Source organism: Anopheles bellator, chromosome 1 (assembly GCF_943735745.2).
Source record: "Anopheles bellator chromosome 1, idAnoBellAS_SP24_06.2, whole genome shotgun sequence".
In the NCBI taxonomy this organism is placed as follows: Eukaryota; Metazoa; Arthropoda; class Insecta; order Diptera; family Culicidae; genus Anopheles; species Anopheles bellator.
In genome coordinates this window covers 48,911,188-48,935,973 of record NC_071285.1, presented here as the reverse complement: position 1 = coordinate 48,935,973, position 24,786 = coordinate 48,911,188, and the positions used below count along the sequence as shown (strand labels likewise).

The following is a 24,786-nucleotide window of genomic DNA, read 5'->3' as shown; positions in this document are numbered from 1 at the left end:
AGGAGCAGCTGGACTGCCATCAAATGACCAGTACATTGCGCTGACCTTCAAACGATGGTACATTTTTTTCTCCCATAGATAGTAGAGCAGCCGGGCTGCCGAGAAGGCCGTGTCATGTCTACGTCCAGCTGGTGTGATGGTGTGGAACTGGTGATTTATGATTTTTTTTTCTCGCATGCTTCCTCTAAGCTTTCCTATCAGCTGCAACGAGGAAAACCGTGGCGAGTACGCGTAAAGTTCGCTCCGAAGTGACGGTTTCTTTGCGGGAAAAAAAAGTTAAAGCATGTTCTTTGTGCGAATACCCACGGGACTCTCTGGGGAGAAGCAGTGTCTCTAGTGTGTGCGGTTGTGTTTTCTGGAGCACCCATCTTTCGTTGACATCTTCTCTGTGTGTGGCTGAACGGGTCGGATAAGGATGCTGGTTTCTTTTTTAGCTTTTTTAGCCTTGTATGCAAAGGTTTGCCGTGGCATGTTTGTCGTAAAAACGTGTCTCGTCGCTTTCCGACCACACGCGAGCTCTTGCGACAGAAAATCACCGCTCGTTAGTGGGAAGAAACAAGTGAAGCAACACAGCCAGACGGGGACATTAGTAGTCTGCTTCGTCGTAGCATGACAAGGAAGTGTCGATTCTTAACCGTACCTTAGAGCTTCTTTTCCGGAAGCGGTCCATTTTTGCACAGCAGTCTGTAATGTTTTTATGTGTCACTTTATGTGTGTGCGTGCTTTTGGGGCAGAATGACGCCCGGAACAAGTTTCTCGAATTTCAAACACACCGGGCGGCTCCATCGAGCGGAGTAGCACCCAAGAAACACGACATTATCCTCCGCTCGTTGGGCAAGTTTCACGTTTTGATATTAAGATTGTGTGAGAAGGATCCTCCGGTGGTTACAACGTGTGTGGAGCAGCTGCTCCCAACATGTGGGTCGGAATGCTGTGCTTGAAATTCGATCTGCGTCGAAAAAGGCACGAAACGGTCACGGTCTGGAAAGCAATTATGAAATGAAATCTGTTTCCCGTGCATTATAAGGCGAGCGTCTTATGTGTCGCGCCCGCTGGTCGCATGTCAAACCGGTGTCGCTTGGTTGGACCGGAACATCCGCCCCTATCGTCGTCGCTCAAACCCCTCACCGTTAGGCGACGGCTGGTTGGCTGGTTGTGGAGGCATAGAGTCAGATAAATTACAACATCACACCTCTAATTAACACTTGTTGCGCATACGACGCACGCCGACCCCCGTACTAAATTACGGTACCCCTGAAAAGCCGGTCCGTGAGTCCACATGCTGCCCCTTTCCCGGCACTTTTTTATTATTTTTAACGGCCGCTCGTTGAATCTGAAACTAATGAAGCCGTTTCCGACGACGACGACGACGACGACGACGACGACGGTCCGCGAGCGTCTGGTTGTTTGGAACTATAATTTTCCGGATGTTACGCGGAAGTTCACGGGCATGGGTGGGGCCACGGAAGCAACAAGAAAGCGACGGATTTAGGTTATTGTTTTATGCCGGGCGGAGTGGGCCTGCGACCAAATCCCAGACATTTGAGCTTGACATTTTGGGGGCACACAACCAAGCGGATCGTTTTGGGACCTAGCCAGATGGTGTTTCAGTCCGAGGCCGGGCACCCTGGCAACCAAGATATGCTCCAAGGCTGGCTGGACAGCTGGTCTTCATTTGGTTTTCTAGGTTATGGTGAATACACTGCCCTTGATTGCTTTTCACCGATCGGTTCGAATGGGGAGAGCACAAAAAAGGGTGCAAATTGTGGCACCCCTCGTTTGGATCTTGATTAGAAAATAAATGTTTGAAATCTCCACCGAGCGGTAACTTCGGGAGCAATCAGCGCGCCGACGTATCGTGTTAATTCGGCTCCGGTGTGGCAACGTTTGCCAGGTGCTTAGCAAATGATCAGCACAGTGTGACGGCTGTGTGGTGAGCGTAATTTAGTTCTTTGACTGTAGATGACTGACACTTTACACGAGTAAAAGTATCCTACAAACATCGTTACTTTCTCCATTTTTTTGTTATTTCATACTTGATTTAAGTCAATGTGGCTCCAACATTCTTTCATCAACATTCACCACACAACTTTCTTCGTGTTTTGCTCATCCCACGACAGACTCCGTCAGTCCGCGTTCGGTAGTTTTCTGTCTATTTGGGCATCTGGTGCGTGCACCCGTCGAGGTGGCGAGAATTTTGTAGCGTAAATATTTTTAGAAACACGTTCACTTAATGCTGCTCCTGTCGGCGTTCAGCTTGAGCTATTTATCAGATACTGTTTCTTTCTCTAACGCGATTCCTTTCATTATGATTATGTTGCGCGTCGGCTATTAAAGATTCGATACGTGTGATTTCATGGGGTTTCTTTTTCGGCATCTTTTGCTAGACGATTCTTCTGTCTCATCACCACCCGGTAGGATACTTATTCATCGTCCTGTGTACAATTGATGGTTGTTCGAAAAATGCGTCGCGCAGTGAAAAATACTTCTTCGAAATGTGTGAATTCCGCTTTCCTGTCACAATTTCAATGTTCGCTCGAACGTCGTTACGTTCGAAGAAAATGGTTTATTTTTATAAATTGACACCGTGCCGATTTTTTTCTTGGAAGTTTTACGGATCGCAATGCACCTGCCGTGTCACTCAGCGGGAAAAGCAAAAAGCGCAGACGCACGCTCGCACTGGCAACGCTGCAAACCATGTCGACGATGCATCAAAATTATGAGAAACAAATTCCCGTTTTTTTTTGTTTGGGGAAACATTGCCACGGTCAATGTCAGCCGTGTTGCAGGTTCATTTGGGGCGTTGAAATTTCACCTCCATCTGAGACGCTCAAGCACGTCCTCGAGTGTATCCGATTTCACGCTCTACTTCGTTGCGCCTGAAATACCACAAATGCCGTGTCATTTGTCTGTGGCGCAAAACAGAGACGGCAGCATGTCGGAAGTGAGTGCCACTTTAAGAAAAGCACTGCTGCTAACGATACATCTCACCCGGGGCCCGGAAATGAGGTTTCGCTGAGGTTTCGGCCGAGTTTATCGGGGACCCACTCGCACGGCTCTCGCTCTCTCTGCACATAAATTTAATTAATCCTTTTCTAAGGGATCCCAAAGGTTGGCATCACCACCACCACCCAGACGACGATGGGCTTCCAGAACTCGGTGATTGATATGGGATTTTCGGTGTAGATTAGGATCAATCGGCTATTGGAGGACGGAAGCCAGTGCTCAACTCTGATGCGGGAAAAGCGCATTAATCATGCAGTCTACCGGGGGAAACGAGAGACTTTTTCGGCGTAAATCAAACGATGCTATCGGTGCGTCAGTTTGGCGTGACAGTAGAAGAAACCATTTATCTGACGCGTTAAATGGCTGTCAAATGAATTATTTTTCACGCTCCGCAGAAGGTGATGTGTTAGTGGAGAAGGAATGCCGTTATTCTTTGTTCGCACCGATGGTTCCTTTTGCTCGTCAGCGGACTGTTATTTGACACATCTTAATGGTAATCGGTTCGAAAGTGTAGTCTAGTGTTTTAAGAAAAAGGGGTCCACATTCGTTTCTGTTGAGTTGTGTTGTGTCATGTTTCGGTTTTAATTTCCGTCAACAGTCCACAGTTCATGACAACAGTTAAGGTCCTTCACCGTTTATCGGTCTTCTAGCTCTAGCAGCAAAAATCAAACTTCATGTTGTATTCTATGCCCAACTTTTAGTCCGTTCTTAGCAATTGTAAGGAACCAGATTTGGTGGTTCAATCGGACAGACTTGAAGTGAATTTTTATTTAGTGCGTAAATGTTGTCGCTCAATGCGGCAATAGTGCTCGACCCTGTCCTTTAGAAGCACCTTCCTGATGTGTTATACAAGTACGCAAAAAGTTCCGTTTTACCGCTTGACTTCCGAAATGTTTTCGTCCGCATAAAAGGCGACCCCAAGAAGGCAGTCTCTCTGGTCTCGTTGCACGGACACGGATCAGTGGCGCGTTTTGTGTTTAATCTGATTTTTGCAAATCGTACACACCCCAAAAACATGAACCGGAAACGGTTATGGCGGTGATTTTTCTTAAGCGGTGCCTTGGTGCGCAAGGATTTTCCCGTGGCGTTCCGGTCGCCCGTTGGATTTACATACATTTGCAAAGAACATTCACCGTACCGCTCGGTGGTTAGTCAGTGCGCTTTGGTGTGCGTGTACCATGTTTGTGAAATGGGCGATAAGAAAACAGTGCGCCCCCCGAAAGACATCCCGTGGCCCGTGTGGCTTGTGCATTATGAATTTCGTGCCCGTTACACACGTAGCCCGTTTTGGGCGGGTTTTAAATATTGTATAGCCTTTCTGTGTAATGAAATGTTCCCGCCGCCAGAGTTCGTTTCTTTTATTCCGCTTCGTGTCACCTTTAACGATATTACGAGCCCTCAGATTCTAGTGTTTGAAATTGAATTTCACTGTCGTAAGCAAGATTGAGCTGAAATTAAAAATTAATCCTTCCTTCAGATATTAACGAGCCCTTTTGATCCGTCTCATGAAATAATTTTCCCTTTCGCACTGTGATCCTCCGTTGTGGAAGAGGAAAAAATAATCAACACGTCGGGACCTTGTTTCGTTGAATATTTCATGTTCATTTTGCTCTCCATCCAATCCTTCCATGCAGAAGGTTCTCACTCTGTCTTGGTGGTTTTTGGACCGCGCTTTCGGGAGTTAATTTATATAAGTCCGAAAACATCAAAGATGCTGTGGGCGAGTACCTTCAGTAGACACACCTACACCCATCTGTTGCTTGCAAGCGCCCCAAAAGCTGACGACACGAAAATAACTTTACACAGAGCATAAAATATGGGCTCAAGATTTTGTTTCGTCGTACTTTCTGTACGTTCTTATCGATAAGATTAAGATACAGCTTTTTGCACTGTTCTCACTTTCATCGTCTCTTGCTATCATTTCATTCCGAGCCCGATTATCCGCCCGTAAGGATAAATCACTTAACTTTTATTTTTCTGATCAGCTTCATCGGCCCACTGGTCCCAGCGGAAGAATGCCATTTTACAAACGGCCCCCGAAGGACACTACAGCATTAGACGGAGTTTGCTTTTCGAAGGTGGCCGTTTGTGTGCTGCTTTGCCTGTTTTTGTACACCTTGGTGACCGGCTAAGGCGCACACCTTTGACGAAGCCGCCGCCGGAAGGCATGGAGCTCAATCATCTGGTCCCTAACTTAAATTGATTCTCCAAGCAGAGTTCGCCATTGGCAGGAGAGACGGCCGCCCCCGTCGGGTGGATGTGTAATGTTTGTGAAAATGATCTGCAACCCAAAACTGGTCGACCCAACCCAAAGAGTGGTCGAGTCAGCGAAACAAGGCGTTAAAAAAGTTTCCGTCCTCGGACGACGTTTCCCGGTGACGGGAGTCGCTTGCAGGTGCCATCCCCAGATGATGGGGACTACACCGTGCCTGGAAGTGACAGAAGTTTAGGCCATCTGTTCCAACAACTTTACTTGATCCTTTTTCCGAGGAGACAACATCAGCCGGCCCGAGTACCTGGCACACGGGCACGCGGGCGACATAAATTTCTTAACGATCCGTATCTCGGACCGGAAGAAGGATGAAAATAGAGCACCTGGAAAAGTCCATGCACGCAACCTGTTGTGCGGCAGTTGTCGAATGATTAGCACACCGACCTAGAGACCTTGTTTCATGGCTCCATCCATCGTGGGCGTCGAAAGCCCTCGCCCCAGGGGTGCTGGTGCCCCCCGGGGGGTGCTGCTTTCGTCCGTAACGAGGGTCGTATTTTATGTATCTTGATGGGTGCAACGCTGGCAGCCAGATCCTGCATCATCCCGCATTATCCTTCGTCACGGCGAAGGTACAAAAAGGGTGCCTATGGCTTCATAATCTCCCGCGAGGGGCGCCACGGCCGGGAACAAGTGCTAAATGTTGGCTAATGGAAAATAATCGGCCCTCCCCAGGACAAGATCCTGGCAGAAGATCCTCCGGAAAAGCCAAAAGTACAGAGAATGACTACGTTTCTTTGTGAACGCGCCCATAAGCTGCCAGAAGATTGAGCTGATGTTGGATGGGATTAGAAGTGATCAGGTTCGCCCCGCTTTTTACATCTGTTGCTGTCCCTGCCGGAAAGTGCGTGTGGCGACGATGGTGGGTCAGTAAAAGCTGTCAAACTTTCCGCCATTAAAGAAGCGAAGTTATGATTCGAGGAAAAAAGGAAAAAAATGGCACCATTTCTTGGCCAAAAGTGAACTTGCTAAACACTTTACGACTCCGCCAAGTGCTGGATACTTTCGATGGTGAGGTGGAAATCGTCCATTGAGCCGGTCAGCTTGGGCTGGGTGAGTCGCGGCAGTAAACCATATCCTTCTCAATCCAATCGTACGGCTTCAGCAGCGACTTGGGGATTTCTTTTTCTGTACTCCCCACCGAGTTGGCACCGAGCCCGCGCCCGAGGTTTGGGTTTTCCCTCCACGGTTTTCCTGCATTTATTGCGCATACAAAACGATAAACAGCAGCAGCAGGGGGTGGGTGGTATTGAACGCAATTTTCACTTTCACTCGCGCAAATCACGGGCCGCGTGAAAATTCGATCTCCGCTCGGGCGTGCCCCTCGGCCGGTGGGGTGCCCGATCGGTGGTACGCAAACGAGAGCGGTCCGTGAGGAGGTTTCACTTCTTCGCACTTTCCTCGATGGGCGAGACGTGATATGTTTGTCGGGTATTTTTATTGCTTGTTTGCCGCGGGAGCAATACGAATGCGATTTGATGGAGTACAGAAAATACGGTGCGTCTAACAAATTTGAATTGGCGTGCGCGGACACGGGGGCTGCGGTGCTCGAATGCTCGAGCACTAACGCTAATGAAGATGTACGCAAGAAATGCGCTATTTCTAGCGAATGTTGCACGCCGTCGCCCAGAACGGCTATAGCTACACGATTCAAATGTCCTTTCACTCTCTGGAGCGGGAGCCGTGGAATTTCGAATCATTTTCGAATTATGATTAAAATCATGAATTATCTTATCCGTCGCCGGCTTCTTAATCTTCGTCGTCCTCCGGCGGCACTCCGGACTGTTGCTAATTAAAATTGGATGAAACCACTTTCCGACGACCGACAGTCGGCAGCAGAATTGCCCACCCCGTGTTTGGGTCCCTTGGACGGGAGACAGATGACTTGGGCGGATCTTACGACCGTGGTACGGGGCCGGGGGTCCCGACCGAGGTGAAGCCGTCGGCATCCGTCGGACGTCTACGCTTTATCCGGACCTCCCGGAATGTCACCGGATGGTGGTGACGGTGTATAGTTTGGAAGCGAAACTTCACAAACTGGAGCAACATTTCCTGGCGGCTGGTGTCGAAAGTACACGGGCCGTTTTTTATTGGAACTCTTTTGCGCTCTACACGCCACAGCCGGCCGTCGGCTCTGAAACGGATGCTTGCAAATGAAAAACTATGTTTAAATTCTCTTTCAAGACGGCACAGACGGAGACCGCCCGAGGCGCGCATAACTTGTGAAATATTGTGTATCATGCCGCTCTCCACCCATTGCGGGGAGGGACGTGTTTGCCGCTCCATTTTTAGTCTAGGGCCGGCGAAGAAGTTTCACGTACATATTTGTTTTGTACCGAGCGCGCGGAAATTGCGGTGCTCTTTCTGGTACGCGTAGAAATTTTTTAAATTAACGAGGCATCCAGGGCAGCTTCTTAAATTTAACCCATTTCAGTTGAAACGCGCTAAAGGGCCGATATTCTGCCTGATGATGATGCAAATGGTTGGGAAGCTGATTTACGCTGAGTGAGCAGTGGTTTGTGTTTTCGCTAAGGAAACCAAAAGTTTTTGCATAATGAACTGTTCGGTTTTAAGCTCCGGAAATGTGATGCTCACGGATGACCGGAAGTTAAAAATGCGAAGCGAAGGATGATAAGTTGAAAAGTTGTGTGAATTCGACGTGCCGTTTTGCATCACTTCGGCAGAACCGTGGCTGGAGAGTCACTTTTCTGCTAAAGGTACCGATCGTAGGCGTGGCGCGGCCAGTTTGTTGTCGGGCTTATGCATACCAGAAGTTGCTTCTTAAGAAACAACAAACAACAGAAGTAACTTGTTCTGTTCGCTTCGCGCGTAGAGCTCAATCCCCAACGCGATGGTCACTCGCTGTTTGGTAGAAGTAACTTTTATTTCCCAATTTCTGATATCCAGCGATGCGCGCTTCTGTGCGGTGGCTACTGCAGCCTCCTCCCAAATCTCGTTGATCATTAATTTCACCGAGCTGTGTAAATGACCACACCGCCGTCACTAACCCGTGTTTTGCATTATAAAACTTTCTCGGAGGGAGGTTCAAGGCTTCGTGGTGGAAGAAAGAATTAACTCAAAATGAGAAAGTTATTTTGCTGGACAGCAGTCTGTAGCAGCAGGAGGATATCGCTTAAAAAGTATCTTTCAAAGCAACTGGAAAATATAATGTTGGCAAGAAAAGTTCTCCCCGGCCAACGATTCTCATCATCAGAAGCAGCTCGTCTTAATGTGGCCGTCTTTTCTGCCATTCATCACGGGCTCACCGTTTGATCCGAGTAAATCAACGGAATGAAAGAAGAAAAAGTCCTCCGCAGTACGCTCAGTTCTCGGCTCATTTCGGCTCGGATTCGCGTGCGTCGGTGTCCCGCATGTGGGCAAACGCCCCAACGCCTAATTTGCAGTTGGCGAATGTCGCAGGTGGGTATTTCCAGTGGGTACTTCTACGGCTCTGGATCTGTGCGGTTTGTTTATTTTGCACAATTTCTCGATGCGTTTCAAGTTGTTGGACTGACGCCCCGAAATGATGCTGATAATTATGTTAGCTTCGGGTGGGTCGCCGCTCGCCGCTCACTACACCCGAACCGACCGCTGAGAAAATACCGAATTTCTGTCGTATATTTTATTTACGGCAAAACCGTACACCACCGTAACGGACCCTTTTTTTCGCGCTGTCGTTGGTGGTTTGTGTGCGAAATACATGCCCGGGCATCAGCAACCACCAACTCAACATCCCCAGGGCACAGGATATCCTATTCCGAAAAGGATAACCGTGATTGGCGAGCGAAAGTGGAAGATAAACGATGATTACACGGAATTACCATATTGCTTCCATCTTCCGTGCTGTGTGCGCGAAACATTCTGTTGGGGATTTTTTTTCGTCGTCCATTACGTCTTACTTTCGTGACGAAGTGGCCGTCTCAAATGATCATTAATTTATCTGATAAAGGTTTTTGGTTAACTGGTTAACTGGTTCCAGGCCGGCTGGTGCCAATACGGGCTGGTGGGACTGTTTGCGAATCCTTCACAATTGGGCGGCACAAATTGTTAATCGTTTCGAGCTCAAATTTCAACAACCCAACCAACCAATTACTAGCAGTTTTAATCGTATTATCGCTTAAAATACTTCACGAAGAAGTTTTAATCTCTTTTTGATGGCAGAGATCATAAAACAACCTCCTTTAAGCTCTTATATTTATTTTTATTCCCCAAAAACTTGAGGGTTGTTTCCTCAACCATGAAGTGCCCGACAAGGGTCCACACTTCAGGCGCATACGGGCTGTCCTTCTCCGTTGATTCCTTGTTCACTGCAGCATAACACTTCACCTTCACGGACAGTGCTATGAATGTGCATCCATCGCACGGCCCTCTGACGTTTGACGATCTGCGAACGACGGTGAGTCCTCGGTCTTGTTGCTGACGCGCACCCGCGTGTGTGTTGTGTGTCGTCAATGTGTCTAGGAAAAGCACTCCTGGATTGGACAGGGACAAACTGGTGTCTTGTAAACTTTGTCTCCGTTCGCAGCCTGATTGCCGCCAAGAGCGACAGTGAGCACTTGGCCATGGTGGCCGTGCTTCCTTCGTGCCTTCGTACCGTTCCTTTGTACCAAGGCGTTGAGGATGACTTAGAGCAGATACCTCTGCGGCTGTATGTGTTTGTGCGTGAAGCGTGTAAAGTGTGGCAATTTGTGCCGCGCTTAATAAAGAGCTGCACCCTTCTACCGATCCTTGGGACCATCAATTTATTGTCTCATGTTTTGAGCTGTCCACATAGAGTGGGCAGAGCCTGAGCAGTTGCAGCTCGGAAGCTCTGCGGTTTTCGTTCGCGTCGCATCCACCTCAGGCAGGTCGAATTTTTCAACTCCTGATGGAGTTGCAGAAAACTCCACGCTATCTCTGTGTGCGCGCTCGTGGAGATTGATGATGCGACACAGAGGGATACGATGTCCCGGTTCTGCCCAGAATTGTGAGGCTTTCCAGTAGGATAAGCTCACGTTCGCTGGCTGGTTGGGTGTCTTAGAAACGAGCGGTACTATCTGCGTTGAATTTTCGAGAAACAAATCACGTGGCACATAACGTGGCTTTCACGTGATTGCGGGAATAAGGAGGCCTTTTTGGTACTAGCGGACGCCTCGAGCCTTTAAAAGGATCCGAGAGCAGCACTGGGCGTACGTTCGCCATGTTACGACGTGCGGAATGTAGTCACCGATTGCGCCGGGGGACGACTGACAGCGAGACGTTTCGTGGATGATTCGGGTGGCTCGTAAAACACGCGTCCTTGTTAATGTTTGTGGCTGACTAGAGTGTGCCTGGCACATCCGGAAAACCCCGTACACAATCAAGACCACCGTCGTCCTCACGTTGTTCCCGAAACAAACAACCAACAGCTCATTTTGTGTGCTGTGGTTTCGCCATCGCTGCTCTACCCACCACCACCAAGATGTCCTTTTGACGATTTCACTCCATACACTCTGCCCTTTTAGGGTGTTTTATGTACCGCAAAGAGTAATTCGACGTACTTGGCTGTATGGCCGTTTCGTGATAAAAATCGCCCATGCCTTGTGCCGCGGTTGCCAGTGCCAAACATGTTGCATGTCGATGGAGAATAGGATTACTTACGCTTGTTATGCTTTCTGTTTCTTTTTTTGCTCTGTTCGCTGGGTCTCTGATTCGAGTTAAACGTGTACTGTTCGCCTTTTGGGACCCCGAAAAGCTTCATTCCGATGATACGACGTTGTCACGAATGTGATACTCATGTAACGTTCCCATCCACAACCGCCACCGGGTGCGTGCGTTGGTCGTACCCTGATGGGAGCCACGCTCACGCCTGGCGAACCATTCGTGAAGTGGCGTGCCTTTCGGCGTGTTTCATGGTCAATTTGTGCAATTGTCAGTCAGTTGGTGGTAAGATTTATGGGCCTAACGAAGTTATTTCAATTCTAAACTGGTGTGCCGCCTCCTTTCCCGGTTTATGGATCTCCCGTTTCTCGGCACGCGACACCCGACGACCGGGCACTAATAAAAGTGTAGGGAGAATTGCCAATTTCGCTTGCCGACGGATGTCGAGAACATTTCTTCACGATGCCGTCACCATCGGCGGCCGGTGCCAGTTAAACATAAAAATTGTATCTCCGTAGCCGGTGTGTGCCACGGGATCACCTACAAGTATCATCTACGGCCGACGTTGGCCGACCAGAGTTCGACATCAATTAGGCTCGATTATCTCTCGCCGTGGATGGTTCTCGGTCGCGGGATGAAAATGAAAAATTCTTAGCTCAATTAGCGGGAAGCAAACTGAGAGCAAGTTGAGGGGCGATGACGGCAGCGACTTCGCGCAACGAACCGAAACCGACCCGTTGTTTGTGTGGGCCGAGGGGTGTAACGCAAGGGGTGGGTGGTTATGAGCTGTGTCTGTCGTCGTCTGGCCATCGGTTGCCGGACACTCGGAACTCCGACGGACGGTAATTTGTTGCAATAGAGTGTGCAATTAGCGTGACACATTTCGCCATGACCGCCGGACCCCGTGGTTGGCCGTGTCATTATCGAAGAAAAGGGCCGCCGGGGGTTGGCCATGGGGTGTGTTTTTCGTGGCTCCCTTTGGGGGCTAGGGAGCTACTGGTTTCGGGCTCGCTGTGTCCGAGTTGGATTTCGCTTTAATCATAAATAAGTGGCTTTACGCCGCAGCTTGATGCGGAATTATATGCAGAAACTCACCGGACCGGGATTAAATCCTCTGTCGACGGCCGTGCCGAGTATCGTAGTCGTTCGCTTGCCATCATCCATCTTTCTATTTTCCTGCGCGAAGAAATCACACCAGAAGCTACAGAAGGTCGAGGGCCTAAGTTCATTCTCTTGCTCTCAGAAACGTTTTAATAAATTCATTAAGTATTCATGCAATTTCCACAAGATTCCAGCGAAGACGATGTCCCAAACCTCGAGTTTGCAGGTGCTGAAAAAGTTATGATGATGTGCTGGAGTGTCATTATGGGGTGAAAAACATAGAGGTCATTAAGTCGTAGATATTTCTCGCTGCTAGCCATCGGATCAGTTTTTCGATTCAGGTTCAAGGTTCAAGCGATCGTTGACTGCAAAATCAAAATTCGAAATCAAAATTAGATTGCCATCTCAATTAATTTGAATATGCAGCATCAGATATAAAAGAAAACAGTTTGCATAAGTTGGCAACCTGCCGCTTTTGGGCCGCCCATTCGTTCTTCGCTGGATGGTGGGTTAGTGCTCTTAACGTGTTCTCATGCTCGACTCACATTAGCACATAATTAACAGGCGTAGTTCCAGGCGGTTCGCGTTCCAGAGCACATGGCGATGACAAAAATAATAGAAACAGCACGCTCTCTCTGAAGAAGCACCCACCGGCGGCGTAGTCATGTGGACAAGTTGTTTCATTTTCGCCCCGACGCTAATCATCGTCCGTGATTCTTGCCCTGACAGCGCCCCCACCGGCGTACATGTTCTGGGATCGCACGGCGATTAGTTTTTATAAGAAAAGCGAACCCCGTTGGCGAATCGTTCCCGTCCACGCTCGGCTTCGGCTCGGGTAGAAGACGAAGGATGCTCATTTGTTAGTATATATTTTCATTTAAATACACCCTACTGTTGCGAGAATTAATTCACTGCAACACACCGGCTTCTCCGCACGGGTGGCTGCTCTACGCAAACATACAATTTTATGTTTCTCCCACAGAACGGAATTCGGTTGGGTGGGAAAACAAACATCATACGAGCGGCATCGGCGTGGTTCTGGCTCGGAAAGTAGCCGATGGGTACGTTTCAGAAACATCATCGTAGTAGGTTCACAGCCCACGATTAAAAGGTTCATTCCAATTAAAGACGGAAACGTCTTCGTCCCGTCTTCTATGTTTCATCGAACGCAACGATTTAAAGATTTCGTATCATGTTCCATTTTTTTTTGAAAAAGCTTAATAAATCGAGCAGACATTTCTGTTGTCGCGACAATAGTGGGGACTACCTTAATGCGATGCGACACCCGAACATTAATTTCTGGGCCATCTGTTTTTTGCACCCTGCGGTCACGGTTGGGCGATGATCTTCATTTTTCCACCACTTCCAATTAGCCGTTGCGTAGTTGGTGACGATGTTACGTTTCCGAATTTTCAGCGTCACACTTTTCGGGAGGATCCGTATTTGTTTCCGGTAACAATTTTAATGCACAAGATCAGCGATCTTTGGGTCTACTACGGGGTGCTGTCCTCTGCCTTAATGTGGATCGTTTTCCCGTTGCTGACCGATTTTCAGCAACCCCCGTCCGACCGTTTGACCGTCCCGGGAAACCCGAACGTGGGCCCCCGCCGTTGGTCCGGATCCGGGCTCCGGGCTGTTGATGAAAAAATGGTTATTCGCCTGTAATAATGGCAGACATATATTCCGTTGCCGCGTTTGGCCGTTGTTATTGGTTGGTTTTTCCCCTCCAGTACTGTTTCTTCTTCCCGGTTAATGCTTTGTTATGTTGCTCGGTTTTAATTTATGCATGTGCTAAAGGAAAAGAAACAATCGGCAAAAGAAAGAGCTACACGGGCGGGCGGTGCGAATGAATTGAATTATTAAGCACGGTTTATTGCGTTTGCCTTACTGCTGGGGGTTGTGCGCTGGTTATGTTCACCATGCTGCACCCGGCGCGCTTGTGTTTGTGAGTGCTTGGTGCAAATTTCTGACCAACTGCTGCGGTGCATGTTTCCATGTGCGATTTTTGCTCTTCCATCGCTGCTTTCTTTCTTTGGCTCAGAGGGGGGTCAGAAAAGACTTACTGCTTACTGACTTTGCCGGGGACCGATTTTCCATCCCGAGCGCTCCAGTTTCTTGGGCCGCGCAGCTCTAACCTTTTGCCGGCGGCGGCCGGTTGGCTGTTTGTGAAAATGGAAAACACTGCAGCCTGCGGTCTGGGGTTGTGTTGCAAATTTTTCCTTCGGGAAACCATCGTTCCCGGTTTGTGTTGTTCGGTGCAAAGCACTGCAGGTGCCGGTGAAACCGGTGGGGTGCGCCCCAGCACCGGGTGCATTTAGAAGCGTGATGTTTATGCTTGTTCACTTTTACATTTAATATGCGAGTTGGTGGTCGTTATTCCGCACCAGGAACCGACGCTAAACGAAGCAGACATTTCCAACTTTGATCGCAGTACTGCAGCACTGCGCGTCATAAATCTCGTTTTTGGGGTCCTAAAGAAGTATTTTATGAAAATTAATATTTAGATGAGTAGCACTTTGCCAGTTTACCATTTTACGTAACTTATTTTTGAGCACACGACCGGAAACGATGTGTTCTGTAGTCCCGCGAACATGTAAGCAACGTGATAAATTTGCGTTCAGCTGTCAGGCGAACGACAAACACCAATTCGTCTCAAGCCGGTGGAAAAACATTTCCATTTGGGAAATATGCTCGACAGGTCGGAAAATGAAACGACAAAAATGTGCACACCAACAACAATCAAAAAAATGCGTGGAAAAACCAACGAAACGAATTTCAAATCCGAACGACAAACCTCTGACAACCCTGGCGCGTTCGTCGGTGGTGTCTTCTGTGGCGTTTGCGTATTCAGCGAGCCACCTCAGAACTGTGACGTGTTCCCGGACGTACTATTCATTTCAATCAATCTCACGCGTCTGGCGCGGTGCTTCACAAATTTGGCACAAATAAGTTTTCCCTCCCGGGAACTAAGCCTAGAAATTGAGTTTTGTTGAAGTCCATCACGTCGGGATTCGGGATGTGTAACTTGACGGATGACAGTACGCACCGTTACGGAAACTCCCCAAACTCCACAGCTTGTCTATTTAGATGGTCTGTTTCTTGTGCCAGACAACGGGCGCCGTTTGGTAATTTGTTTTACTTATCAGAATCGATCCGGTTTCCAATAAGATTTCCTGCCTGCCCCGCTCGTGGCACGTTCGTGTGGTTTTATTCTCCGGAAACCCTTTATTTGCTTTCCATTCGCACGGTGCGTTCGAGTCGGCTGTCGCAACGCTGCGTTAGGTAATAACAATATACCGTGAGCTGTCATCCGGAACGCGAAACCGAAGGCGTCTAGACAAATCAAATTCCCAATCGTCTTGAATGCCTCCGACCGAAGATTGCATTGGCAGTCTCCGCGCGCCCGCGAAGGTCCCTCACGAGGGCGGAACGAGTGTCGTTTTGCGCCGTCTTCGAGCGACATTCGCGACACGGTTGAATTGAGGTCGCGCTTCGGAGTTGCTGTGCCCGTGTGAAGTGTTCGTTGTCTCCGGTGGTACGGTTGCATACCATAAAAGGGTCGAACGTGGTGAGAGGATGCAAATTCAGGGTCTGCCCGTCGGGAAGGGATTCTTATTCTCGGGGACGTTCATCAGGAGGTTATCTTCTTGACTGCAACCATTATCGTAACGAGTGATTGCTGCTCGGCGGTGTGTTAAATTCTAAGCCGTCACCAGAAACGGCAAACACTTTTCTTGGTACAATTTTTCGCAGCCCTCGGTGATGTCCTTAACGGTACTTTTAAATTAATGTGGGATTTGGTGCCACTTCGTAAAGCTCTCATTATTGGCACGAAATCTTCTGTATTGCCCTTCTGCCCTTCTGTATTGTTATATATTTTCTAAACCTTTTTTTATTCCACGCTTGAAATATAATTCCACTAAATGATGTGAGCTTACCTGTCTACGTAAGAACTCCAAAAATAGTCGTAATTCTTGCCATCGGCTCAGATTCTGCAGTTCTGTTTCCTACATTGTACCTCTCATACTATCGTGTTGCCAACATAAACTCTGAAACTGGAACTCGATTGAACGATTGCCAAAATTATTGTGGGATTTTTCGTCCCGAGTGTTGTGTGCCTTGACCTTTGCCAGGAAATGCTATGGGAAGGAACACTTTAGCCGAGTTAAATTTGGCAACCTTTCCTGCTACTTTAGGTATTTGACGAGTGTTTCGGAAACTAGTGGAAACAGGAAACAAGTGACCTGCCGTAGCCTTACTCGATGGACTTTTTGAACGCTTGCCAGGCGCGTCGAAAGTCATGTTTGCGCGAAATGCTTGCAGAATGCCTCGAAATTCGTCCATCCACGATGCTACAACTTTCTGATTGCCATGAACTCTCAACCTTACTGTCCACCGAATGTGTTGGTTACTGTTGCTGGTGCTGGCTGATGCAGAGATACGTATGAAATCAATCGTCCCGATAAGGGTAGAGGTCGTCACGGACAACATCACGGGAAAAATAACCTCCGAAGACTCAGCGATTCCATGCGAAAGCGTTTTCTTCTATTCGGACCAACTGGTCTGTTTACTTGGCTGTTGTTCTACTAAGTGCTTACCACCTCGTTGTCTTCCTCGAACTGTTAGTGACGCTGAAATGTTACTCCCCAGACCCAGAATACCATAACAAATGATGTCACCGGTCAGCAGCAGCAGCAGCGTTTGATGTCGTCTCGGCGTAACTGAACCATCCGGGTGTAACCAAGTGAAAGATGCCAGACGTGGTCGGTTACCCTACAGATTATCTGTGGAAAACTTTTATTTTAACGGCGGCGTCTTATGTCTGCTTTCGGCACAAACGGCGCTGGGATCCCAACAACTACAGGCGACACTTTGTCTCGATTGATTCGGTTTGCCAAGTTGGCAACCTGCGTGCCAAGCGTCTTATTCTGGCTCGTTCCATTTCAATTCTCTGAAGACCATCAGATTAGGTTGGGCTCTGTTGACGGTTTCTCAGGGAAACCCGAAGCAGTGCCCGGTTGCCCGGGAAGTAACCACCGGTGGCAATGCTGTTCTCGAAGGTCACAGGTTTTTCCGAGCAGGATGAAATGAATAAAAAATGCAACGCAAAAACCAGAAAAGCACGAGCTCACGCAGATGCTTAGATACTGGGAAGTAACTGGTGGCAATAATATGACGGATATTTGGATCCACCTGCTCTACGGTGAGGAGCACACGGCAAGTCAAGGTACATTTTCTTAAGGGCCGTGAACCTCCGTGTTGCTGGGATTTATGGGTGGTTTTTTTTTTGCAAAAAATCAACACCAACTCGTGCCTCGTAAACTGTGCCGCACGTTCAACGCTCGTCGTTGTCGCTAGAATGTAACAAATGTTCAAAACACAAACCGAAGGAGAGCAAATCTTGCAGAAGACGAGCGGACTCCTGTTCCGTTTCCAGGCTTGGCGGGCACGGCTTCGGTTGTGTCCGTCCCTGTGCTGGAACGGCTTTGCACCGATTTACATAGCATTGCTGACTTTCGGTGACGGTGAACGAGCTACCGTACCATACTGTCTGTAATCATATTTCGGTTGTTTACTGACGCACACTGTCCCGATTTTTGTTTGCACTGCTTGATTATCTGTTTACTACGATGCGAATAAACGTATTTCCGGTTTCTGCTTGGAATGGCTGTTCTTAACTTGCTACCCGCCAAGTTTGTTGTATTTTTTCTCAATCAATGTCGGGAAAAAATTGATCAAGGTCGAGACAACAAAATTCTTTTCTCGGTTTAGTGGTCCAACTCAACACTGACTGCCGGTGACACTGCACACACTGTAGTTGTCGGCTCCCCGGCAATAACGCCTTCATAAGAATTAGTTCAGCATCTTCTCTCTGGCATACTTCACATTAATAGAGCATTAGCACACAACAGCTGGCCACAATAGGCGGCAGCGTTGGGCATGAAGATCGGGCGGGCTTTTTGCGTATGGAAGAGTAGAACGCCTGGGAAGACAAAAACTGACCTTTAACAAATGACTTTTTAACAAGCTTCTCTCGTGCCGCTCTAACGCGAAAAAGATTTTACAACAGTCTCAACTCATCGCTAACGGAGGCGTCCGCATTTTAAACACCCGCGTAGTTTGAAAGGTGAAATGTAATAGACATCGGGCAAGTTCACAAAATAATATTCAACCACTCAGGAGGAGGATGGCCAAGTTGTATCATGCGTATCCCATTTTGCCAATCACCTGCCGTTTAGGTGATATTGGGCGAATGTGCGAATCAATTACGACCATCTGCTCGCAATTCACACTCCATTCCTGCGTCTTATGACGGAACAGATTTCGAGTCGGGGCTCGATCGGTCTCATGTGCTAAACATCCGACGGAACGCAATCGATGTGTATTATGCTCAATAATCGATGTGCGAGATTCCTTTAGAAGATGTTTAGCTTTAATGTGCGTGTGCATACTCTGACTTAAGGCTTATGTTATTTTTGAATGTCTTCAAGATTGATGCCACTTGTAAAATATCAAATGGCTAATGTAACGTTTCGTGTTTCGATTGACGTATTGTGACAGTTCGCTTAGTCTTGACAAAATAATTTCTACATTTTGAAAATGTGATAATTTATTAAACATAACATGGTTAATGTTACAAACGAAATATTCTTTACTAATAAAATTATTTTTCCATATTTCTTTTCCAGAGTGTTGTGCTCATCTGCACACCAATGAGACGCCTGCTTTTGAAACGCCTTCGAGCGGAACAACTTCAAACTACTAAAACCTGACCGTGGACAATTACCGGCTGGTGGAGATTTCAAACGAACCACCGAACGCCGCTCGCCGTTCGGATGCTGCAGTCTGGCGCCAGTGCCCGACGGAACAGGTTTTCCCTGCCACCACCGGCCACAGGCTAGTGGTCCAGAAACTGCCGTGTTCGAGTTTTCTGTGTGGCATAATAAAAAGGGCAACAAAAAGTGCCGCCATCGCGTAGCCATAAGCCAATTAGTAGCCAGTGGCGCATAAGCAGCTTCCGACCCGAGTGGTACAAAAAGTGGATAAACTGGATAATAAATATGTACGGCGGTGGCGCTCTCTCTCTCTCGCCCTCTCTGGATCAGCGAATCAGCTGGGGGGAAGTTGGAAACGGAAGAAAAGCGACGATCGATTGAATCGACGGTTGCGGCGTTCCTGCGGAAAATGAAATCGAGAAAATTGAAAGTGAAACCGGAATATCTACATGTTGGTGTGCTCTGGCTGGCGCCGTTTGCTCAGCCTCCACCCGCGCCCGTACACATCACAACCCCGTCCACTTGCGATCCACGAGACAGATTAATGCGTCCGCCAGACGGTGGAAAACTCTCCACGCACACCCCATCAGACACCGGCGATGCTTCGGCGCGCGCTACACACTTGACGCTCGATGGCGGCGGCGGTGGCCAATGTGTTGGAAATGACCGGAAGTCGTTACGACGATCACCACCACCGTCAGCCTGATCCCATCTCGAGCTGCTCATGTGAAGAACATCATTACGGTTCGCATTCGGTGCATCATCATGCGCCGATGCAGAGAGCTCGCACGGGGGCGAGAAAATGGTTTCATTTTCATCCAAAATAAGACACGACGAGAGGTTGCCGTCGAAGCGATTACTTCTTTCGATTTTTTGCGCCGCCTTTACTAACCAACTTTGACGTATAAGTGGCGCGTACGGAGACATGGGCGCTAAAATGAAAGAACGACTGGTGAAAAATTATCACCCTCATGTCAGAAAAAGGCGAAGACGTTGAGAACTACGGTGCGAACGGATGGAAAACGAGCGCGCTCGAGTGCGAATTTACGATGGCGCATTTTACAGTCCGGTCGTCAGCGTCGTGATTTTTAAGGATGATTGGAGGAGGATGGATGGAGTGTTATTTTATTGCGAAACGCAATATTTATGGTATTTGAATTTCACGCAGCAATATTCGAACAACCTTTGCGTGTGGTAGCATTTTCTTAACGCCTCGTGATATGCACGGGCAACACTTTTGCTAATTGCAGCATGAATTTGTCTAAATTATGCATTATGCTGCTGCTGTATGTTTCGTTTCGGTTTTCTTCCGTGCCGTTTATTTTCCCACCGGTCGGGGGGTTACGAAACGGCAAACGGTCCGACAAGGAGGTTGTGCTCTCCCCGGGTCTCGGATCTCGCGAGAGGGCAGCAATTATTTTAATACCGTTCCGGGGCACAAGCAATCCTTTCCGCCGCTGGTGGGTAGATGGTACCAACATGTTATAATTATCGGTGTCTAATGCCGAACCGGGCGGGGATGGTGGTGTGTGGCCAAGCGGTTGGGAACGGAACGAGCCGGCGCAAATGGGGCAAAAGCACAGGTCCATTACTACGCGCGAGTGGACAGCTCACCCGGTAGCAACACCACCCACCGGCGGCCCGGTGGATCGGGACCCGACTGTTCGAATATGTTGGCGATGTTTTGCTGCGCTTTCCAACAAGCATGGCAGCATAGCGGCGTGGCAGTGGAGCATACCGTACTGTGGCGTCCGTTGGTTAATATGGGTTTTCTTCCTTTAGCGTGTTGTGACCCCGGCCGGGAACGGCGAATTCCGGTCGACCAGTGTTTTGAGTGTTGTTACGCGAGTGTTCGGTGTGTGCGTGTATTTGGCTGGTTAGTGTGATTCCGTGGCCCCACCATTGCCCACCTTCGTTTACCATGTGTTCGACACTAATCCGGCCGTGTATGTGTGTTGAGTAGTGTCGTTTCCGCGGAACAGTGGCGAAAATCTAACATTTCCGGAAGTTCAGCATAACAGGCAGAGCGACAGAGAAGGGTGGCCCGAGAAAGCACATCCATCCGTCCACCACCTTCGAACCACCGAGCGTTGCTGGCGAAGAGAACAGAAGAAGGGCCATAGAGACGGAGCACAGTGGGGGAAAGTGTGCGTGGCTGAAGATGTCCATCAATGGGCGCGAACTGATCAAGCAACCGCCGGCGGATTACAACCAGAGCGTACTGACGATGCAGAAGTCGGTCACCATCACGGTGACGCCACAGCGCAGCAGCTCGATGGATCTGCTAAACTTCGAGGAAAAGCGCCAGCTGATCGCCTCCTCGCTGTCGCTGTCCGACATCCTGCACGTCAGCCCGGCCGCGGCCCAGGTGGCCAAGGAAGTGGCCGCCAGCACGGTGATTGGTAAGTACGGTGATTGGTGTGACCCACCGGATCCGGCGCTACAATCGTTCGCGCATTCGATTCCGTATTCGATTTCGAGTGTAATTTGCCCAATTTGCTGACGTAAATTATGGGAAGTAGTAAAACTATTCTTAAGACTTCCCGGAACAGTCAGCTTTTTGATCTCTATTAAAGGAGTGTTACGATTAGACAAACGGACCATGCACCAACTTCAGACCGACGTCGTCCGAAACACGTTCAATAACATCCATTCAGCTTATGCTTGCAACTCATGTTGTTTGTGGTTTTCCCTTATCGAAAGAACAACGTATTTACAAGCATCAACAAAGTTAAAAACATTCAGTGAGCCGCGCACGAACCCAGCGGTTGGCAGTGCGGTCATTTGTTTAGACTGTGCCCGGGAATTCCACCAATTGCGCGTCATTTTCCGCGAATTCACCACCGCAGATCCGGCTGCCGCGCGAATATGCCCCAATAAGGGGTCGACAGGGGTTCACGTCGTTCTAACAGCGTACACTGGTTTTCGATGAAAATGTGTCCATTGGGCTGTCATAGTGCAAAACGATGCAAAACGACCGGTCCCCAGTCCTCGCTGGAGGCTGCTTTTTACATGGAGCGAATTAGCGAGACAGCATTTGATCGATTGTCAAACGCCATCCTTAATCCGTCACCAGCAGCAGCTCCCGCCGGCGATCGGTGGAACGACAAACGAATTGCAGTTGCATCACGTTGCAGTCGGTTGGTGCAACGGCCTTTCGACACCTTGCGGAGTAAGGCCCCCGCGGCGAAAGCTTAGCACACTTTTCTCGTTCGAAACGGTTTTATTTTCTAAACTCTCTTTCGTCACTTCTCACCGACTGACAGGTGTTTTTTGCGCACCGTTTGCGCAACGAGCGGAGACAAATGTGTTGCTGCAACCATACCGCGAGTGTGCAACAATGCAATGCTGGGCAATTTGCATGCTGTTATCACCCCGTGGGCAAATGCTTTTTTTAGCATGACGCGATTGGTTGAATTAGTTCAACACACGAAGCGTTTGTTGTTGTTTACCAGAGCGGGCAGAATTGGTTTATCATGTTGGGTATCTGAGCGCCCGCGAACAGACAGATGATACGATTTGCACCTTTACGTAAGGATGTAAACAAACTGCTATTATTCGACAGTATTATTTTTGTTTGTGTTTGTTTAATTGATTATCTAGTTTGATTTTTTTTTATTATTATTAGAACGGCGAAAGCCGTATCAAGCACCAGATAAAAGTTTTGCACTCAAGCTGACGTACTGTCCAGGTTCGTCAGCGCAGACGGGGAGGATCTACGGACGAGCCACGATTATTCGGTTCTAATTTTTTATTATCTTCTTTTTGAATCGATTGTCCCTGAATTTATCAAAAGTTCTTTACTTTGTTGTTATATTTTGTCTTTCGGTTCGATAAAAAGTGGGATCAATAATGGAGTCCCCAATGTCTCTGCTTTGACATTCCGAAAACTCCTCCATCACCAAAGCACCATTCGGATCATCTGCTTCGGTGACATTGTTGTGCCATTTGACACACGCCGTCTCGTCGCTGAGGTTTTTCGCATTTTGCAAACATTCATCTCAGTAACAGTTTATCGGCGACACCACGAACGACACGGACACGGTTGCGTTATGTAAACCGTGCGCGACGGCACGGCCATAACCTGCTGATCGCCGAAGACAAGGACCGTCACCTCGTCTCGGCTGTCGAGATTGTGCGGATTATTGAGACAAATTGAGTTTCCCGTATCGCATCGTTGGCGCGCGCTGATAGCACGTCAGCGAGGCAGCCTCCCCGAAAAGGGTGACACACTAATGTGCATAACGGGTGCCATCATTCCTCTGTTTGGGGTGGCACACACATACACAGACACAGATGGGACAGGACCACACACATTGTGCACGCGCAGATACAAGGTGCACCCGCTAGATGGCGCAACGATTGCTCTAAATTAACATATCCAGCGTCCAGACCAGCGACTAACGCTGGATTTGGCTACTTCTGGTGAAGGCTGATAATAGGCCTATCACGATCATACAGCTGCTGGTGCTGCTGGTGTTGGATGTGGTTCTCTTTCCTCATTCGTTTCTCTTTCTCACTCGCACGTTCCCCCTGTGGCCTGAGTGTGATAAGGGGCAGTAGAAAGCATCCAGCTTGCGTGCGATAAGAGCGCGAGAAACGAGTGCGAGTTAAACTGCCGGTTGTTAAAATAACGTTTTAAAACCGTTTCGCGCTATACGAACCCGCAAAACGGCGAAAAATAGCACCTAACCGTATGATAACATTAAAACCATTCAAACTTTTCAATTGAGTTTTCCAACGTAATTAATTCTTAGCCCTTGGATGGATGGGTTTTCGTCATTCTACGTTACCACTTTTAATTGAGTTTACTGTATTCATTCCCCTAAAGCGGGCAATCGACCCGGGGTTGCATTCACTGTGTTGCAGGCGCCTATTGACGTTGCTGTTCGGCACCCGAAGTTACCACTTGAATGTGGCATAAAAACAAAAACAACTTAATTAAAGCTGCATTAACAGAGCAAAAACAAATGCATCCACACCCTGACAACTGTTAGAGTAGTGCCTCTGCACGCAATCGTGAATTGCAAATTGCCCGCCCCGGCGTAACAAACAGTCAGATAACGCGCTCTCTATATCGGGAAAAACACTGAGAACGCCCAACGTAAAGAATATATTATTTATTTGGCGTTCGCCCATGCACCACCCAGCAGTAACAACGTCTGTGGGACCAAATGCGGAAAAACTGGTGGAAAATGGGCCAATGTTTTCCACCAAACTCAAAACCATTTTCCAAAAGTGTGCGCTCCCGAAATGGAGTGCAGTTTTGTGCAGCGAAGTACGAAATTTCACCCGCCGCCACAAATTCATCTGCCGTTCATCCGTTTCCGGCTTTTGAGTGGTGCATTTGTAAGCGTTTGATTGGTAAACGCGCGTAGGTTGTTGTTATGGTTGTGAGCGGAGCAAAAACGCGATACCACGGAGCAAACGAATATGCACACGATTAATCTTTTCACGATTTTTGCATCGGCCCTTTCCTGCCACGATAGCAGAATGATGATGCGTTTCTATTTTTGGAATGCATCACCTCGATCGGGTTCCCTTTTCTGGACCTATCCCGTAACGAAAATAGTTGCCAGCGCTCGACTACGTTTAAGTCATGGCAGGGCGGCGAAAACGACATGTTGGCTAGCGTGCAAGAATTCCACTCCGTTGGGAGTTGAAAACTGAAATGGAATTATTTTGTCCACGCGTCGTTCGCTAGCCAGCTAGCTGATCCTTTCAATATTGCGTCTCTTCATGCGCCTTGTTGAGCCTCATCTACTTTATGGAAATAAAGTAGACAGAGCAACTTCTTTCAGGGGGTTTGTTGCAGAACTTTCGCTCATCTTTCGGTACTCGGTTTTAGCGCACGACTTTACGACACGCGAAGCCTTTCGTATTCATTACGCGCCCAAGTTGTGTTGTTTTAACTTTAACATCCGATTACTTTAGCCAGTTACGTTTAATGATTTTACTTTCGCCTTCAATCGCACACACTTGGGGCTTCTGTAGGATCGGTTCAGAAGGTTGACT

The 24,786-nt window shown here is 48.3% G+C and overlaps 2 protein-coding genes across 3 annotated transcripts in view; both read left to right on the top strand.

Moving 5' to 3' along the window:
* The window catches only part of LOC131216379 (uncharacterized), a 29,838-nt gene extending 11,069 nt beyond the window's left edge, over positions 1–18,769 (top strand). Inside the window, exon 3 of the mRNA XM_058210856.1 lies at positions 18,685–18,769. Coding sequence (XP_058066839.1) covers positions 18,685–18,761 — 77 coding nt within the window. The 3' untranslated portion in view covers positions 18,762–18,769. The remainder of the gene's footprint in view (positions 1–18,684) is intronic.
* A 2,005-nt stretch (positions 18,770–20,774) lies between these two features.
* Positions 20,775–24,786, top strand: part of LOC131205397 (uncharacterized) — an 89,440-nt gene continuing 85,428 nt past the window's right edge. For both annotated transcript variants that reach the window (XM_058197476.1, XM_058197474.1), the window contains exon 1: positions 20,775–21,173. In XM_058197476.1, the coding sequence (XP_058053459.1) occupies positions 20,933–21,173 (241 nt within the window). In that variant the 5' untranslated portion in view covers positions 20,775–20,932. The remainder of the gene's footprint in view (positions 21,174–24,786) is intronic.